Below are 15541 nucleotides of genomic sequence, written 5' to 3' on the forward strand. Positions count from 1 at the left end.
TCCAGCTCTTGGGCTTAGGCAATTCTCTTGCCTCAGCCTCCTGAGTAGCTGGGACTACAGGCGCCCGCCACAACACCTGGCTTTTGTTGTTGTTGTTGTTGCAGTTTGGCCATGGTTGGGTTCGAACCTACTACCTTTGGTATATTGGGCCAGTGCCCTATTCACTGAGCCACAGGTGCTGCCCCAAGCTAAGATTTTTTTTAATGTAATAAATGTAGCTACTGAAAACTGGCAGCCTAGAAATGAATTATGCAAGCATTTTTCAGCAAGTCATGTTTTCACTCATTATGTTCTTTAAGTAAGTAGATTGCTCAAGCTCAGGAATATGAGACCAGCCGGAACAAGAGTAGGATCCCATCTCTAAAAAATTTCCGGCAGTGTGGTAGGCACCTGTAGTCCCAGCTACTTGGGAGGCTGAGGCAATAGAATCACTTGAGCCCAGGAGTCTGAGGTTGGGGGCTGTGAGCTCAGATGCCACGGCACTCTACCCAAGGCGACAGAGGGAGACTGTGTGTCAAAAAAAAAAGGATGTAGAGGAAAACAACCATTGGTGGGCTATCCTGATGTATATGTTTACATTCCAACATACTAACATTGAACTTACTTTAGTAGACAACTGTTTTGGCACACGGATTTATTTTCAGTTTAGATAAGAGAATGGGCCGTAAGTCATGATATACACATATTATCAGAAGGAACATAAAAGTAGGAACCTTGAATTATTAGCGCATTCTAATTTAACAACTCTTTTAAACTATAGATCAGAAGAGTTTGAAAGGTTAAATACTCTTTCTAAGAAAATGAATGCTCCTCCAGAAAAAGCAATGACACAAATACGTTTTCACCGACTACTAGCAAAGATAAAACCCCAAAAGATGAAGGTAAAGTAGACGTTGCCCTCAGTGGGACGGGGGGTCTGACTGAGCAGCTAAATAACTGATTTTCTCTTCTGATCTGGTCTCTCAGGAAATTGAGTACAAGAATTTGAGATTTCCAGTAGATTTATCAAATCCATTTGCTGTGGCAACTGTTTTAAACCAAGAAGCAGGAAAATTGAAGATTAAAGAATTAAAAGAAGGTAACTAGCTGATCCACATAAAACAGCCCCTGGCCAGCATATGAAAGAGTCACATTTATTACTTGTGAACAACAAAACTCAGTTAGATGGCTATTATGCTTTGCCATTAGCAATGTGTTTTTCTCTCTGCAAATGATTCTGATTTGATTACCGGTATAATTGTTGTTTGCTCCTGCCTTCAGTTTTGGACCAAGGCACAGACATTTCAAAAACAAGACAGATGAAGGAAGCACTCTTTGAACATAAAGTCAGACAGGATGTTTATGAAGAGCTCGAAAATCATCTTAAGTGGTAAATAATGAGCAAATATTTATATCAGGTGACAGTACTGCTGTTTTTAGGTGATGCTCTTTTATACATGAAACGCGTGGAATGTAATAACTTTTTATGCCTTTGCAGACTGTGATTATTCGTCCTTCACCCGCCCTTCTAGTTCAGAATGTAGTTCCTCCTAGGAATACATTTATGTGGCCAAACCCTGCTCTTTCCTACGCATGACCAGACAGTGGCAGAACTGGGCCCTTGTTCCCTGCTGGCCACTGCTGCCGGCATCCCCTCACTTGAGGAAAATTTGAGTGGCTCAGACACACTAACCCTCACCCCATCACCCCTCACCCCACCATGGGTCCCTGAGCTCTGGGCTGTGTGCCCCAGAGGCTTTCTGGGGAGTCCACTATGGTTGCAGGGAGCTTGGGGGGGAACAAATTCAGATGTGAGAATTCTTGTGCTTCTGTGACCAAAATGTTGTCTGTGGTTTTGATTTACATTTCCTTAAATTGGTTTTACCAGATGAGACCAGCTATATCCTTGTTGTGTACAGATTCAGTTGAAGTAAGCTTTAGAAACTCTCAAATTGAACTAAAAAAGAGAGAGAGTGTGTGTCCTGGAAAGTGTGATTGAGAGAATGCCTGCTCCACACCCTACCCCACACTTCCCAGCACAGGAGAATGTGCCCTCACCATGAAGGCCCTCAGAGAAGGGGCCCTCACCCTGCTCCCCTGTCTCCAGGAAGGAACGGCCTTTGTTTCTGACAGAAATCCCTCTCCCTCAGCTTAAGTCTGTTTCATAATCCCACCTCAGTTAGGAAGGAATTAAAGATTTAATTTTGTTTTTTAATTTTTTTTTGGAGGCAGAGTCTCACTTTGTCACCCTCGGTAGAAGGCCATGGCCTTACAGCTCACAGCAACCTCAAACTCTTAGCTTAAGCTTTTCTCCTGCCTCAGCCTCCCAAGTAGCTGAGACTACAGATGCCCGTAACAACACCCAACTGGTCTTGAACTCCTGAGCTCAGGCAATCCACCCACCTCAGCCTCCCCAGAGTGCTGGGATCACAGTGTGAGCCACGTGCCTGGCCTTTGAAGATTTTATTTTTTAAAATACCTTTTCCCTATTATGAAAAGCAGATATGTGGTCATTGTAGAGAACCTGAAAACGTATTTTTTTAAAGTATGGAGAAGGAGAAAGAATCACCGTGATGTCAACTCTCAGCAATAACCACTGTTAGTTAATACAGTATTTTTCTTTCTTTCTGAACCTTAAAAACATGTTAAGTGGAAGAAGACAATCACAAGACCATATAATATGTGATTCCATTTATATGAATTGTCCACAATGGGCAAATCTGTAGACATAGATAACAGACTTGATATCACATCCTGAATTTCATTCTGAATATTATATTGTTCACTTAATATTTTTTCTTAACTTTTTATGTTGAAAGATTTTAAACATGCTGGTAACATGCACATATACTTGACCTAGGTGCACTAATTGCTCACATCATGCACACTTGCCATCACTCTGCAGCACACTCACATTCCTAAGCCATTTGAAAGTAAATTGCAGACATCAGTAAGCGTCATCCCCAAATACTTTAGCATATAGCTCCTAAAACCAAGGACATTCTCCATTACCATAATCACTTCCAAGAAATTTAGCATTGACACAATTGTCCCAATCATGTCCTTTTTACCTGAGCTTTTGGGTTCTTGTTGTTTTTGGAAAGATGACTGTAGGGTCCAGTCAAATATCATACAATTTATATTTAGTCCTCTTGTCTCTTTAGTCTCCTTTAATCTAAGACAGTTCTCCAGATGCTCCCAACTGCCACTTTTAAAATCATAGCTACTGTTTATTTTGGAGGTGTGCCAGGTTTCATGAGGGGTACATTACAAATACCAGAATATCGTCATCACTCCATAAGGAAGCCCCACACCCATTAACAGTCTGTCCCCATTCCCCACTCCCTGGACCCCCTAACAACCTCTAATCTTCCTGTCTCAGTGGATTTGCCTATTGTGGACATTTCGTATAAATGGAATCACATCTTATGTGCTCTTCTGTGTCTGTCTTCTTCCATTTACATGTTTTCAAGATTCAACCACATCATAGCATATATCACTCCTTCATTCCTTTTCACGGATGAGTGATAGTCCATGGTGTGGATATTAACATCTTGTTTATTCATTCATCAGTTAATGGACATTGTAGTGGTTTCCACTTTTTTTAATGCTGCTATGAACATTTATATACAAGTTTTTATGTGACCCTATCTTTTCTCTTGAGCACATCTCTAGGAGTAGAATTGCTGGGTCATGTTTAACTTTTTGAGGAGCCATCAAACTGTTGTACGTGGTGGCTGCACCATTTCACATCCTGCTAGCAACAGATGAGGGTTACGGTGTCTCCGTTTCCTTGGTTATACCTTTGTTATGACGGTCCCAGTGGGTATAGAGCCGTATGTTGTGGTTTTGATTGACATTTCCTTAATGACTAATGGTGTTGAGCATCCAGATGTTTTTTTGTTTTGTTTTGTTTTGTTTTTGTAGAGACAGAGTCTTACTTTATTACCCTCGGTAAAATGCTGTGGCCTCGCACAGCTCACAGCAACCTCCAGTTCTTGGGCTTAGTGATTCTCTTGCCTCAGCCTCTGAGTAGCTGGGACTACAGGCGCCCGCCACGATGCCTGGCTATTTTTTTGTTGCAGTTTGGCCAGGGCTGGGTTTGAACCCACCACCCTCGGTATATGGGGCCAGCACCCTACTCACTGAGCTATAGGCGCTGCCCCATCCAGATGTTTTTATTCATAAATATTTTAGCATGTGTTGCTAGAAGCAAAGCTTCATTGTGTGGAACACTTGATTGATCTCAGTTATGTTGCTGAAATCTCAATAACCTCTCTCCCCCATGGTGTCCCCTCCAGTATCTCAGCACCCATTTCACTTATGAAGTATAGTGAAGACACTTCATCCTAAAGTCAACTCTGGTATCCTGTTATTCTGATGGGTTCTGAAGCTGGTTTATTTCCTCCCCAGGCAGGTGCACCTTGGTAAAGATCCTATATCTTATAAATATAGAAAAGAACTTGCTGAGGAGCGGAACAGAGCAGGCACCAAATACAAGGTCAGAATCACTGCTAATTTGATATCATTTGTTTCACTAAATATTTTCAATTCTTACTATATGCAAGGTGCCAGGTGAAAGAAAACTGATAGTTTAACTGATAGTTAGAAGTGGAGGAGGCAGGTAGCAAGAAATTTGTTAACCACAAATCAAGCCTGGTTATAAATGTCAAAAGAGACCTTTACTAAATATTGTGGGGATTTGGAAGTCAGAGAGGAGAGAGAACACATTTAATTGGGAAGCTTCCTGGAAGAGAGGCATAATTTTGAAAAGTTGTTCAAAGGACAGTCATTCAGATAGAAAGAATGGCTCAAATTTGAGCTGAAATTCTTAGGTGAGGTCTATCTCATGATCTGCAGAACATTAAGACAAAAGAAACCCAAAAATGGTGGGTTTCAGAAGCCACACCAGAGACAGATACAAATGACAGTCCCAAGTCAGAGATGCTCAAAGGGTCTAGCAGAGATAGGGAAATTGGGCAGAGAGAGGGAAACTGGACCGAGAGGAGTAGGGCTGCACTTAGAATGCACCTATACACTCAGGGACATGACCTGTGGGACTGTGCAATACCCATGACATCACTGTGGCTTAGGGGACAGCTGTTACCTGCAGGACAGCTACAGAGAACACTGGTGACATAGCTATGGTGGCTAAGCACAGGACTCACCTGGGACTCGTCTGAGGGCTTTGGATTTATTGGTAGGACTTGCAGAATCCTCCATCACATACTGTATTTGTTTGCTCAGGCTGCCACAATGAAGTACCACAAACTGCATGGCTTAAAGCAGTGGTTCTCAACCTGTGGGTCACGACCCCTTTGTAACAATGAAAATACGTCGGGCATTAGGAAGGTTGAGAACCACTGGCTTAAAGCAACAGGAATTTATTTTCTCCCAGTTCTGGAGGCTGAGAGTCTAAGCTTAAGTTCTTAGCAAGGCTGACTCCTTCTGAGAACCGTGAGAAGGGTTCTGTCTCAGGCCTGTCTCCTTGGCTTATCGATGGACACCTTCCCCCTGCATCTTCTCATGCCTCTTTATGTATCTGTGTCCTGATCCTCTCTCTTTTTTTTTTTTTTTTTTTTGAGACAGAGCCTCAAGCTGTCCCCCTGGGTAGAGTGCCGTGGCATTACAGCTCACAGCAACCTCCAACTCCTGGGCTCAAGCGAGTCTCCTGCCTCCGCCTCCCAAGTAGCTGGGACCACAGGCGCCCGCCACAACGCCCGGCTATTTTTTGGTTGCAGCCGTCATTGTTGTTTGGCGGGTCCAGGCTGGGGATTCGAACCCGCCACCTTAGGTGTACGTGGCTGGCGCCTTAGCCGGTTGAGCTATAGGCGCCGAGCCCTGATCCTCTCTCTTTAACAGGACACAGTCATATTGGAATCAAACCTACTGTAATGACCTCATTTTAACTTCCTCATCTCTTTAAAGACCCCGTTTCCAAACACAGTCACATGCTGAGGTCCTGGGAGTTAGGCGTCAACATATGAAGTTTGAGGGGACACAGATATTTAAGCTTGGGAGTGTGAGATTCAGGTATACTAACTTGGCAGCACTGCTAGGAATATGTGTTTCCTATAGAATACATTTCTCTTTCTAGATGTGGAGTCCAAACCAAATAGTTAAGTAAATTTGTCTTTTCTTAATAATAAGAACAAAAGAGTGTGAAATCATTACAGTGGTAAATCTTTGTGTTTAGAAAAGGCACGTGTTACTATGCATATTGGCATTGACATTTGGCTTGGTGTGTCGGATTTTCTTCATGCTGTTTTAAAAGCAAACTATGAAGTATTTTCTGTCAACTCTACAATGGAATGCTATTTTCTACCTTTTTAAAAGATGAAGTTAACAAGCATGTCATGATCAGTCACCGTGAGCGTTAAGGCTGTGGTCGCCAGCATTTGTAGGAAGGGCACAGTCATATCCTTATCCACGGGACAGGGAGAATGAGCGGGTACTCCTGAGGCCCTGGTATGTTGGAGACCCTGTAGTGTGGCAGGAATCATATTCTTTGTGTCCTGGGGTTTCATCCAGTGACCCAGTGGCAAGGAACACCTGAAAGCCAAGGCATGTAGCAGAAAGCCAAGAAAAAGAGCAATGAGGGGAAGGAGGGAGTTGGCATCGTAGCTGGATGGTACAAACTCTCAAAAACTTAGGGAGATGATAGATAATATTTAATAATATTAAATTCAGAAGTATTTGTCAGAGTCTTAATAATGATATTATACTATCTTTATTCTCACTAATGCTCTATTTGCCAATCTCTTCTTTAAATTCCCTGTTCTATTTTACTCTTGGTGGTGTTGGTGGGGGATCTGGGTTCTCCCCATGAAATCTGTACTTTGAACTTAAGGTATAATCTCAAACTCAGCTTCCTGATACATGTAAGTCAGAGGTAGACAGCTCACCACCCTGGGGACAATAACACACCTCTCTTATTTCTCCATAGGGTGTTAATGTCATGATCAGGATAGGTTTCTTCCAACGAGGCCTTTAAAAATGATTTTGAACGGTGTGCTTAAGAGCCAAGCTCATTTTCACAGACAGTAGAGCCTGCAGACAGGCAAGCACTAGCACAGCCTGCAGAGGGGCAGCGCTCTGTTCATGGGGGCAGGCTGCATAGACATGGATCTACACGAAGCCAGCCCACCCAGGAATCTCTGGTGGCTCCTGGGAATAGGAAAGAGAGCCCAGAAGCCATTAGGCAGGAAGGAAGGGGTTGGAGAATGAGTCGGGATCCCTCCCTTCAGGGAAGGGGCAGGTTTCTTTCCAGCCCAGAAAGACCTGACCATTCCTGCACCCAAGAAAGGGGGAGAATCACCACGAGCCTTCCTTAAAACCTGACACGTGGCTAATGAACTCTGAGGAGATTAAAACTTCAGTGGGACATTAAATTTCTTTTTAGTGAAATCTATATATATACTGCCATAATTGCAGTTTCCTAAAATCCTTTCTGTGAGCTTTACGTGTCTTAGAAATAATTTCCAGAGCTATCCTTTACTTAGGAATAGAAGGTTTGGAGCCTGCACTTCTGTCCAAGTTCCCTGTGTCTGAACTGTAAGTGAATTTAACAATCCTTTTAACTCCCCTGCTCTCTAGCACTCCCAGCAGGAGCTCCCTGGGTAGATCTAGCCAACCCACTAAGCAGGCTTCTACCGGTCTTAAAAAGAAATAGTTTTTTTTTTTGCATTTGTGTTCAATTGTAATTATTTTGATGATTAAAAATCCAGTTAAATAGAGGAGACCCTACTTTGGATGAGGAATTTCAGCGACTCAAGACAGAAATTAACAACAAACGGGTCATTCGGGATCTAGCAAAGGTGAGTAAATTTCCTTTATTTGGAATCTAATCACTGGCTGCTCTTTAAATGCTAATTTTTAATAATGCTAAAAAAACTATGGAAATCTTTTTACCAAGAGATATTTAATATTTTTAATATGCTCATGTTTTCAGAGTGTTTTTTTAATCAGGTCTTCACAAGTAAAGAATCGAAATTTGTAAATAATGTTTCTCTTGAAATTAACAGTGTCGCACACTGTGGCTCCCCCTCCCCTCTCTACTTTCTCTTTTTGGTCCCTTTTTCTGTTTCCCTTCAGCCTCTGAGCCCCTGTCTGCAGGTCCTCAAGGTGGGCTCCTGGCCCTCTGTTCATTACCTCCTTATCTTGGTAGAAAGGACACAAAACCAGAAGTCAGAAGCCAAAGTCCTGCTCCCAGCTGTACTGCAGATATGGGACCTGGGACCGGCCTCAGCTGTGGCGCCCCAGTGTCCTCAAATGCAAAATGGAGACAGCATCCCCTCCACTGAATATCCTCTGTCGTGTAATAGTTTCTGGTTTAAACTCTAATTTGTAATTTTAACAATTTCCCCATCTCTATCGTTCTCACTTTTCTTTGCCGAGTTTGCCGAGTCTGGATTGTCTTTACTTCTTTCCTTTACCCTCTTCCTCTACATTCCGTCTGGCCGCGGTCTCACCCGTAGCTTGTCCACAAGGCCAGACCAGAATCCAACCTTCCTGCCTCGCGGAGCCCCATCCAGTGGGGTTTTGTTCCCTGCCCCTCCTGCCTCTTCTCTGCAGCTCCCTGCTAAGCCAGTGTGAGACTGGTGGGTTTCTGATGCCCTTTTCCTCATGCTTTTTTCCCAGTCAAGAACTTGTAGCGCTTGGGGCTCTGGCTGACCTCACCACACCCCTGGGCACCCTTTCCTATGTACTGACCTACCACACTGGTGCCCAGGCCCCAAGGGCTGACCTAAGCAGGCCTCCTTACCACATGGCATGGACTCCTCTGGGGGGTAACATGTGTTTACTGGAGCTCATCTAATCGGTCTATAAGTTTCTTTCTTTTTTTTTTTTTCAGAGACAGAGTCTCACTCTGTCACCCTTGGTAGAGGCCTGTGGCGTCACAGCTCATAGCAACCTCCAGCTCTTGGGCTTAGGCAATCTCTTGCCTCAGCCTCCTGAATAGCTGGGACTACAGGTGCCCGCCACAATGCCCAGCTATTTTTTGTTGCAGTTTGGCCGGGGCCGGGTTCGAACCCTCCACCTTCCATATATGGGGCTGGCGCCCTACTCACTGAGCCACAGGTGTTGCCCTGGTCTATAAGTTTCTTAAAACACAAATCTCATCTTTCACTCTTGGCCCCCAACTCAAAAAGTATTCCTTATAATGCTATATACACTAAAAGCGCTTAATAAATGCTTACTAAATGGCAGAACAAATAAATAACTTGATTTGGTATAAAAGTCTAAAACATTTTATTAAATGCCGGGAGTTAAATTTGTTTAAATTCCGGGAGTTAAAATTTAAATGTAAGATATGCCTATATTTTGTGTTCAAAGGCAATCGAGGAATTTCATCCTAATTTTGACCCACTCATCAATAATAATTGGATCAGCAGGTTTCGGGCACAAAGACAGTTTCAACAAGCAGCACGCAAGGTAAGTCTCAGCACTAGATTGAAATTTTGATTTATTTATCAGCATGAAGAAATCAAGCAATGGGTTTTTTTTATAACATCTTTATTAAGATGCAATTCACAGGCCATAAAATTCACCCTTGTAAAATGCACAATTTACTAGTTGTTAGTATATTCAGAATTGGGCAGCCATCATCGCTGTCTAATTTTAGAACATTTTTATCACCTCGGAAAGAAACTCAGGACCATTAGCAGGCACCCCGTCCCTCCCCCAGCCCCTGGGGGAGGCAATAACTAATCTTTCTGTCTCTATGGGTTTGCCTGTTCTGGACATTTTATATAAATGGAGTCATACAATAAGTGGTTTTTAAAAACTTGGTTAATTTTTAAATTTATAATTAACACATAATAATTATACATATTTATGGAGCCCAGTGTATAATGCTCCAATCAGGATAATTACCATATCCATCACTTTAAGTGTTGGGTTAGGCGGGGTGGCAGGTGCCTGTAGAACCAGCTACTCTAGAGGGGAAGGATCACTTCAGTCCAGGAATTCTGCTCTGTAGTGTGCTGTATCGATCAGGTGTCTGTGCTATGTTCAACATCAGTATGATGACCTCCCAGAATCAGGGGGCCACTAGGTTGCCTAGGGAGGGGTAAGTTGGCCCAGGTCTGAAGCAGACCCGGCTCAGAACTCCCATGCTGATCAGTAATGGGATTGTGCCTGTGAACAGCCACTGCACTCTAGCCTGGGCAACATAGCCAGACCAGGTCTCTAAAAAAACTAAAAATTAAAAAAAAATTCAATATGTGGCCTTTTGTAACTGGCTTCTCTCACTTAACTTATTTTCAAGTTTTGGCTCAGCGCCCACAGCACCATAGTTATGGCGCCAGCCACATACACTGAGGCTGGTGGGTTTGAACCTGGCCTGGGCTGGCTAAACAACAATGACAACCGCAACAAAAAATAGCCCAGCATTGTGGCAGGCACCTGCAGTCCCAGCTAGTTGGGAGGCTGAGGCAGGAGAATCACTCAAGCCCAAGGTCGCTGTGAGCTATGACACCACAGCACTCTACTGATGGTGACACAGTGAGACTCTGTCTCAAAAAAAAAAAAATTTCAAGATTTTTTTTTGCCATTTTTTTTTCTTTTTTATTAAATGGTAACTATGTACATTAATGCACTTCTGGGGTACAGTGTGGGGTTTTCACACACAATCCGAAACACTTCCACCAAACTGGTTAACATAGCCTTCATGCCATTTTCTTAGTTATTATTTTAAAACGTTCACATTTTGCTCTTAGAAAGATTCACTTGTACCCTTGTAAGATAAACCTCAGAAGTGAAAAATTTCAAGTTTTAACAATGTTTTAGAATGTATCAGTGCTTCATTCCTTTTTATGGCTGAATAGTAGTCTTGAATAGATGACTTTTTCTTTATTCCTCAGTTGATGGATGTTTTACTTGTTTTCACCTGGCTATTACAAGTAATGCCGCTGTGAACATTTGTGTACAAGTTTGTGGACATGTGTTTTCAGTTCTCTTGGGTATATATACCTAGGAGTGGAATTGTTCTCTAGAGCAATGGGATATTGATCAGTTACCTCTAGAGAGAATAATTGTGAATTCTTGGAAGGTGTTTTATTTGACATCCAAGCTCATGGTTTGCCCTCAAAGGTGTCATCTCTCTGCCCTAACTTCCTCCTCCTCACGCTGCTGTCCCACAGAGCACACGTCTAGCCTCCAGCATCCTCCTGTTGTCAAGATAAAATGAAGACTTCTGAGCCTCTAATGTCAACAGGGGTGTAAGGAAACACCCGGTCCAGCTGTAGCCACACATCTCCAGCTTCCTACTGTCCTCCACATTGTCCCAGTCCTGGTCTTCCTCCAAACACAGCATTCTTGTTCCCAGACTCCAAGACCCTGTAGAGCCAGTGTCCCTGGTGAGGCTTTGCCTGGGGGGTCTCTGCATATGTGCAGGATAGGGGCAACCACAAGATGCTGGGCGTGAGGAAGAAGGCAATAGAAGGAGGCAGCACAAAGCTGTGCTCTGAGGGAGGACGGCGTCACCGTTGATAATGGCAAGAGACTGGCCAGGCTGGCCTGCCACCAGTGAGGCCACCTTAGCCCCTCTGCAGCAAGCCCTCCAGCTGGAAAAGAGGGATGTCAGCAGCAGTGATGTGTTTTATTCTGAACGATGGCTCAGGTCTTCTTTATGCTCCACAGCATGTACTGTGAGTGCTGTGTGCCAGTATGTCCCCACCCAGGTGACTTCTGCTGTCTCCCCAGCTACAGCCATAGCTCAGACACCCAGCATCTCTTGCCTGGACCACTGCCACAGGTGTCCCTGCTTCTAGTCCCAGCACAGCAGCCAGAGTAGCATCTGAAAAGCTTACAGATGGCAGATCACAGTACCTCCCTCCCTCACTGTTGCCAAAACCCTCCAAAGACTTCGTTTCACAATTAGAATTAAATGCACAATTTTGATCAAGGCTCCCAGGTCACGCTGGATTTTTCTGTCCCCTAAGCACGTCTCCTTTGTCAGCATCTTTGTGCTGTCTCCTCTGCTCAGAACTCTCTTGCTAAGATCTTTATATGAATATCATTGTCCCCTTGTCATTCAAGTCTTACCTCGGATCTCACCTCCCAGCAGCCTTCCCTCATTGTCCTTCCAGCCCTGCAGTTGTCCTGGAAGTTGCCCTCGTGCACTTGCCCCATTCCTCATTCTGTTTTTTCCATGGTGTTTGCCTTGTTTAGCGTGTAGGTGTTTATTGTCCCAACATCCAAGCTCCCCGTGCCTACACTTGGAGTGTGCGCTCTGTGCAGGGGGCGCGTTCATTTGCTTCTCACAGTATCCCCAGTGTCTCAGACGGAACTGAGCACAGAGTAGCTGCTTCGTGGTACTTGCAAAGGGAAAAAGTCCTACACAGAATAAAGTGGAAGGAGGTGCTCTGGGCACAAGAGCACTCACGGGCAGTAGCATCCGCTCTAACCACAAAGCTCGTGGTATGCATTGCCCATGATCCACAACCCTATTGCTACAGAATTGTCCATGTAGTTTATCCTTCAACTCTGAAAATAGCAAATCAAGTATATTTTGAAAAAAGGATGTAGTCATTTTTTCCACTCTTGAAACTATGAGAACATCAAGGCTCTTAAATTGGGTGAGAAAAGGCCAGAAAACAACCTGATCCTTTTCATATTCAGACAAGTCAACATTGCCCAGACCTTGAAGTGCCTGTGGCCTCAGTCTAGGGCAGTGTGCCATTCTCCCTGTGAATTAGACTTACAGTGATCATGTCAGCCCTTAGTTGCATTTGGGGAAAGTGAATTAGCTTGAATACCAAAATGAGCATGTATCAATTAATAATTTTACATCATTACACTCTCCAATTCCAGATCATAGTTCACCGACGATTACTCAAAATGCTGGCTGCTGTTCATAAAATGGACAGAAACCTTATAATGAAAAAGATCAGTCAAATAAAACAATTCTCAGAACAAGGTAAAGTATAGATGCCATGTATAGCAATGCCAAGAGTGGTCATTCCTGTGAGTGGGCAGTTTCTTTATAATGAACATAGATGTGTAGAAATAAAATATTTTCATGAATTGCACATCTTAGTTTCCTACTGCTACTGTAACAAATCACCACAAACTACATGACTTAAAACACAAATTTATTATGTCACCGATCTGGAGGTCAAGTGAGCTATGTTCCCAGGGCAAAGCCCACTTCATCACCTTTTCCAGCTTCTGAGGTCCACCTGCACTCCTGGGCTCCTGGCCCCTTCCTCACATCCCTCCTACCTATTGCTTCAGTCATAGGAAGGACTTTGAGCTTCCTGTCTGCCTCTTATGCAGACCCTCTGACTACATAGAACCCACCTGGATAACCCAGAATAATCTCCCCATCTCGAGATCCTTGACGTAATCACATCTACAAAGTTCCTTTTACTGTGGAAGATAACAGACTTGTAGGTTGCAGGGCATGGGACGTAGACATCTTCAGGCACCTTTACTCAGCCTATTATGTGACATGAAGCAAATGTCCATGCCAGGTTTAGCCAGAAGACCTGCCCAGTTGATAATAAAGAAAGTCAACTAGCCCTAGACATTGTGATGTTTGTCCATAGCTCGACCTCCTGTTTTATGCCCTCTGCTTCCTCTTGTCACCACAGAGGCTAGAATAGTCATCATTTATACCTGCTGTTTGGCCAAATTGGCTGTTTTCTCAGCCTAACATTGGCCCTTTAAGCTTTGAAATATCTTATCGTCTTTAGTGTTTAAAGAAATTCCAGGCTCGGCGCCTGTGGCTCAAGTGGCTAAGGCGCCAGCCACATACACCTAAGGTGGTGGGTTTGAATCCAGCCCAGGCCCACCAAACAACAATGATGGCTGCAACCAAAAAATAGCCAGGCGTTGTGGCGGGCACCTGTGGTCCTAGCTACTTGGGAGGCGGAGGCAGGAGACTCGCTTGAGCCCAGGAGTTGGAGGTTGCTGTGAGCTGTGATGCCATGGTACTCTACCCAGGGGGATAGCTTGAGGCTCTGTCTCAAAAAATAAAAAGGAAATTCCAATTCTCTGATGCTCAGGTTGGCTGGGGCTGTTGGAGACCCACTCTCAGTGGCTTCTGAGAGCCCCAAAACTGTATCATCCTCTTCTCACTATATATATAATGTATACACACACATAAATACATCTTCTCACTAAATATATACATTATGTGTATACATATATATACATAAATATATATGTATATTTTTTCAATCTAAAGCTCAAGTGCAGACCAAAAGCAGGACCTGATCCTCTGGGCACTTCCTCCTGGCCTGGCCTGAGCCCTCAAGCCTGGCATGGGCTCCCTCCTGCTCCCCGACAGCAATCACACTCTCCTCTACCTTTCCACTAAGATCCAGATGTGTACTTTATTTTTGAAAACATTATATAGCATTTTAATGATTTTTTCCTCCTATATTATTTTTATTTCTGGTATTGAAGTTTCTCATAAAGAAACTCTTCCTTACAAAAACAATTGTAAAATTTACCTATGGATTATGTGTGAATATCTGTAAAAGGTCATCACATACTCCCTCAACTTTACCTTTTTCTTTGCTGAATTCATCCAAGATATTTCAATTAGGAAATACAGGTTTTTTGGAAGTAGAAATGAAGCAAAATTTTCAAAAATTTGAGAAGAGGTTGAGGTAAGGATCAATGGGAACACAAAACATAGAAATACCTACATATAATGGCATGTGGCAGACCCCCACTACTTGGTGGATGGCAAATCCATAACTGTAGATGATGGTTTCCCATAAAAATACCCGGGGAACCCCCTAAAAGTCTAGTTTTGCTTTTTTACCCACAGAGATGCGTTCCTCTAAACTCCTGCTACCGGAGCCCAGTCAGGATGACTGTTGCAACCGGTTCTTCGTGTCATCCAAGAACGTGCTGCCATTTGCTTTCCCATCCCACAGCTCTCTTCAGGGTGCCAATGACTTGGTAGGTGCTGTCAGGCTGGGAGGCAGGAGGTGGGCACCATTCCCATCTATTAAGAAAAGAATAAATACTGTATCTCATCAATTCTAAGATGTGGGGTTTACACTTAACGTCCTTGAAATTGAGAAAGGCCTTATAAATGGTGGTATATTAACATTTCATTTTATCAGTTTAACGATGGTGTATGAGATTAGATGAAGTATGGTATTTACTGAGTGCCTATCATATGCCGGGCACCATTCCAGGTTCTCAGAATATCTGAGGCAGATGCACATGCGGGGGATTCTAGGTCGTGCTTTGGGGATTAGCACCTATGGAAGGCAAGCAGAGAGGGTAGGACTGCACAGGGAGAGAAGCAGGATTTCAGTCCATCTCAACAAAAGCCTCCAGTGGGCAAATGAGGAGCTCTGAAGCCAGCATGGGTAGATGGACACAGCATTTGTACCTTGGCTTCTATTTGTCATTGGAGGGACACGTGACCTGGATTGTGGCAGCTTCCTTCAGCCAAGACAACTCCTCAGAAGGGCTGACCCTGAGAGTTGTTTCTATTGAAAAGACGCCTAGGACATGGAGGACTAAATCATTTAGGCCTGAAAAGGAGTGTGGGTGACACATTACAGCCTCCATGACAGAATGAAAAAAAAAA

At 43.6% G+C, this 15541-nt stretch overlaps 1 protein-coding gene across 1 annotated transcript in view; it reads left to right on the plus strand.

Annotated features, from left to right (window-relative positions):
- Nucleotides 1–15541, plus strand: part of CFAP221 (cilia and flagella associated protein 221) — a 115829-nt gene that overhangs the window by 68843 nt on the left and 31445 nt on the right. The window contains exons 8-15 of the mRNA XM_012806876.1: nucleotides 761–881; nucleotides 967–1078; nucleotides 1261–1369; nucleotides 4393–4480; nucleotides 7707–7796; nucleotides 9316–9414; nucleotides 12796–12901; nucleotides 14765–14898. Of these exons, the coding sequence (XP_012662330.1) occupies nucleotides 761–881; nucleotides 967–1078; nucleotides 1261–1369; nucleotides 4393–4480; nucleotides 7707–7796; nucleotides 9316–9414; nucleotides 12796–12901; nucleotides 14765–14898 (859 nt within the window). The remainder of the gene's footprint in view (nucleotides 1–760; nucleotides 882–966; nucleotides 1079–1260; nucleotides 1370–4392; nucleotides 4481–7706; nucleotides 7797–9315; nucleotides 9415–12795; nucleotides 12902–14764; nucleotides 14899–15541) is intronic.

The sequence above is a fragment of the Otolemur garnettii genome, unplaced genomic scaffold (genome assembly GCF_000181295.1).
Source record: "Otolemur garnettii isolate 467f Iridium unplaced genomic scaffold, OtoGar3 scaffold00059, whole genome shotgun sequence".
In the NCBI taxonomy this organism is placed as follows: domain Eukaryota; kingdom Metazoa; phylum Chordata; class Mammalia; order Primates; family Galagidae; genus Otolemur; species Otolemur garnettii.